Raw genomic sequence first — 3,957 nt, forward strand, 5'->3', positions numbered from 1 at the left:
CGCGAACATGTCGTTAAAATGTCGATAGTAAAATCATGTTTTGACTCTTCAGTTGATGTCGTCAACATGTCGCAATTATGTCGCGAAACGTCGATACGAAAGACGTTTCCACATTAAATGGTAATTAATGTGTGACATTTATTATCCCGCCTAACCAACTACTTCACTATATCGATAACATGTCGCCCTGTGTCGTGACATGTCGCAAAAATTGCCCAGATTGCTTTGTGCATGACAAACATGTGTACAATTGTGTAATTCAATTTTTACATTTATTATCCCACATTCCCAACTACTAGTTTTCTCTATAAAAGCCAATTGTCTATCTCATAAGTTACATATTTTCTTAATTTTTACCCCTACAAGATAATTCTCTTAGCAATGTCTACTAGAAGGAACAAGGGCAAATACCCGATTCTTACTCCTGAAGAGATCAAGCAGGAGCCTGATTGTGGGGAAATTACGCCTCAAATGCAAAAAGTGCTTGACGACATGAAACGTTTTGAAGATGAACGGCTTATGAACGAGTGGAGGTTTCTAAAACTTGAAAAAAAAAAATTAACAAAACAGGTGTATGGCCGGCTCCACCACCAGGGTTCCCCGAAGGCTGCCGTCGCTGCAAGTTAGGTTATTTAAATGGTAAACAGGTGAAGCCTGGATCTCTATGCAAATATTGCAAGGCTACATGTCGCTTCATGTCGCTAATGTAATCGTTAAATGTCGCTAGATATCGACTTTTCACTGAATGAATAAAAGTTCCATTAATGTCGCAAAATGTCGTAAAAGTAATCGTGAAACGTCGCTATTTTTAAATTTTTCCAGAATTGATAAAAGTTCTTCCTACATCGCACCATGTCGCTAGTGTAATCGTGGAAAGTCGCAGTTTTTAAATTTTTCCAGAATTAATAAATGTTCTTCCTACATCGCAACATGTCGCTAGTGTAGTCGTGGAAAGTCGCGATTTTTTAATTTTTCCAGAATTAATAAAAGTTCTTCCTATATCGCGACATGTCGCTAGTGTAGTCGTGGAAAGTCGCAATTTTACAACCTTGTCCAGAATAAAATAAATTTCCAAACATATCGTGAAAATGTCGCTACATATCGCAAAATGTCGTGAAATACACAATTATATACAAAAATCTGAGATAGTGAGAGTAAACAACCACATACACAGAAAATAATGTCGAAAAAATATCGATAAAACATAGTTATACATAAAAAAATACAAGTAACATGTCATAAACCATAATAATAATAATGCATGCAATTTAAAAACAAAAATGCTGCTCAAACCCTGGCCTTGTAAGTAGCTTTGTTGTGTCCCAATGCGCCACAGTTTGAACATTTGCGTGGTTCCTTAACTTTTTGACCGTTCGATGGAAATCGATTAGTCCGTAGTCTTCCTGCATTGCTCTTTCTTGGACGACCTACAGGTTTCTTCTCCACTGGTACACCGATTCTCATGTTCTGCATGTGTTCTGGAAGCACCCATTCATCCTCCTCGCCCACAACATTAATTGTTGCATCGTAAGTATTCTTCCACGTCTCCTTTGTGTAATAGGGGGATGACAGAGCGTAGACACTGACATTCTGAGTAAGCGCTGCGGCACATGCATGGGGACAAGGAATTTTCAACAATTGGAACATGCCGCAAGTGCATGTTCTCTCAACTAAGTTCACATCTCTGCCTTTTTTAAAGTCAGAACCGTCAGCACCTCTTCCAACATTAAACAATTGTGCACCGTTACGTAGGACACTTCTACGTCTACCATCCTCGTGTTGCTTTATCAAATCTTCCTCAAAATGAGTTGCCAAAGGGGTAACACACTTACTTGCCTTCTCGAGACGGTTAGAAAACCAATTTTGTAGTGTGAACCTTATGAACTCAACTAGAGTAGTTATTGGATATGCCCGGAATTCTTCCGTCACGTTGTTAAGGCTTTCTGCAGCGTTGTTTGTCATGATGTTGTACCTGTCTCCTAGACAATAAGGACGAGCCCATTTTTCTAATCCTATATTGTCAACATAAGCAGCGATGGGAGGATCCATCTGTCGGAGCACCTGCAAATGTCTATCACATTCCCTCTTCGACCATGCGTAAGCGGCCAGCCATATTTTCGTGTTACATACATCAGTCTTGAACTTGTGGGTGACATTCATAGAAATATGTTTGTAGCATGCACAGTGGCATGCTCCGGGGAAAATAACCTCGACAGCATGTTCAATGCTTTGATGCCTATCCGATACAAACACTAAGTTTTCAACCTCCCCAATCGCTTCCTTTAACTTCTGCAAGAAATACTTCCAAGAGTCATGATTCTCGCTGTCAACAATTGCAAAGGCAATCGGAAACAGTTGGTTATTTGCATCGTACGCTACAGCAACTAGCATTGTGCCTCCAAACCTTGTCTTCAAGAACGTGCCGTCGATACTAATCACAGGACGACAAAACTTAAATCCCCTCCTACAAGCAGCCAGTGACCAGAAACAGTACTTGAACCTGTTATCCTCTGTGATAATGTCTGTAATAGTACCTGGATTCTTCTCGTTCCAAGCACGTAAAAGTAACCAGTGTAATCGACTATAAGCCGCCGCCGGCGTACCCCTCGAATACATAAGTCCCTTCTCTCGGCACCTCCAAGCCTTCTCATAGCTCATCTTGATCCCATACTCCTGAAACATATCCCTTTGTATGTCTTTAGCTTTGTACTTAGTTCCATCTGATTTGAACTTGTTCTTAATGAGGTGGCCAACAACTCACGGTGCTGCTTGACGGTTATCAGCATGTCTAGAATCCAGGTTACATGTGTGTTCGTTGTGGAATACAGTAACCTCAAACATGTCACAACGTGCCCTCTTCCTCCCCCTCACTCTCCATTTGCAATCTGAACCCCTGCAAGTTGCATAAAAAACATCGGTCCCAGACTTCTTCACCATGAACTCAAAATTCATTTTCAATGCAAACCTTCCAACCACATTTTTCAATTCAGTCTTATTTGTATACAGCTTGCCAACATATATTTCCCCTGAATGTGTACCAGTAAAAGAAGTTGTATAAACATTATTTTCCTCTATGTCTTCCCTTGTCCACACAATAGGTTTGAATTTTGTACAAACTTCAAAATCAGATGGTACAGTACTACGAGGAGGACCTGGGAGGCTGCTACTGGTGCCTGGTGTTTCGTGATTTTCACTCTGAGGGGTTCTTCTTTCTTGGTCTTTCCTTTGCTCCCTTGGACGTGGTGGAGATGGTGGAGATAGTTCTAACCTTAAAGAAGGTACCTCTATAGGTTCATGAACTTCCAACTCCGCATCACCATCCTCGTTCAAATCTACTATAGGATCATTGTTGTAAAATGCACCATCAAACTCATTGAACTGGTCAAATCCATAGTCAACCCTATTATCCTCATCTATATTAGTAGGGGCCTGCTCATTCATCCCTACGGCTGGATCTGTTTCTGGGACAAAACTCCCAACAACACTTCTTGGGAGGACAGTTGGCGGAGTAGGCCCCAAAAGCGCATGCCTTTTAACCTTAGTCACAAACAGTGGCAGCAAGTTCTCCACACTCATTTTTGCCTTCATTCTTAAGAACAATCTTACTTGACTATCTTTCACTAAAACTTTTGGCGGTATCATATTGCCTTTCATGTACATATAACACACCTCTATTTTCAGTTCATACACAATAGGGTCTATATCCAACTCTTCATACAAAATATCATTCATCTTTTCTAAAGTAGTGTCAACCTCAAACATTAACATCTTACTTTTTGGATTATTGAATATCTAGTTGAAACCTTCAACTGCCCAAGCCCCATCATATAGTACAACTACAAACACATTTGAATCTGCAAACCAAAATGACCACAAATTATAACAAACCAAGATGTCGCAAGATATCGCGAACCTATCGCTACTTATCGCGAACCAATTACAAAAAAAAAGTATGTC

General features: G+C 40.3%; 1 protein-coding gene across 1 annotated transcript; it reads right to left on the minus strand.

Moving 5' to 3' along the window:
• Nucleotides 1-1,287: 1,287 nt before the first annotated feature.
• On the minus strand, nucleotides 1,288-2,682 carry LOC133036148 (uncharacterized). The gene has a single exon (XM_061112643.1). It carries the CDS (start codon nucleotides 2,680-2,682, stop codon nucleotides 1,288-1,290), a length of 1,395 nt encoding a protein of 464 aa, XP_060968626.1.
• Nucleotides 2,683-3,957: the final 1,275 nt, after the last annotated feature.

The sequence above is a fragment of the Cannabis sativa genome, chromosome 3, assembly GCF_029168945.1.
Source record: "Cannabis sativa cultivar Pink pepper isolate KNU-18-1 chromosome 3, ASM2916894v1, whole genome shotgun sequence".
Lineage (NCBI taxonomy): Eukaryota > Viridiplantae > Streptophyta > Magnoliopsida > Rosales > Cannabaceae > Cannabis > Cannabis sativa.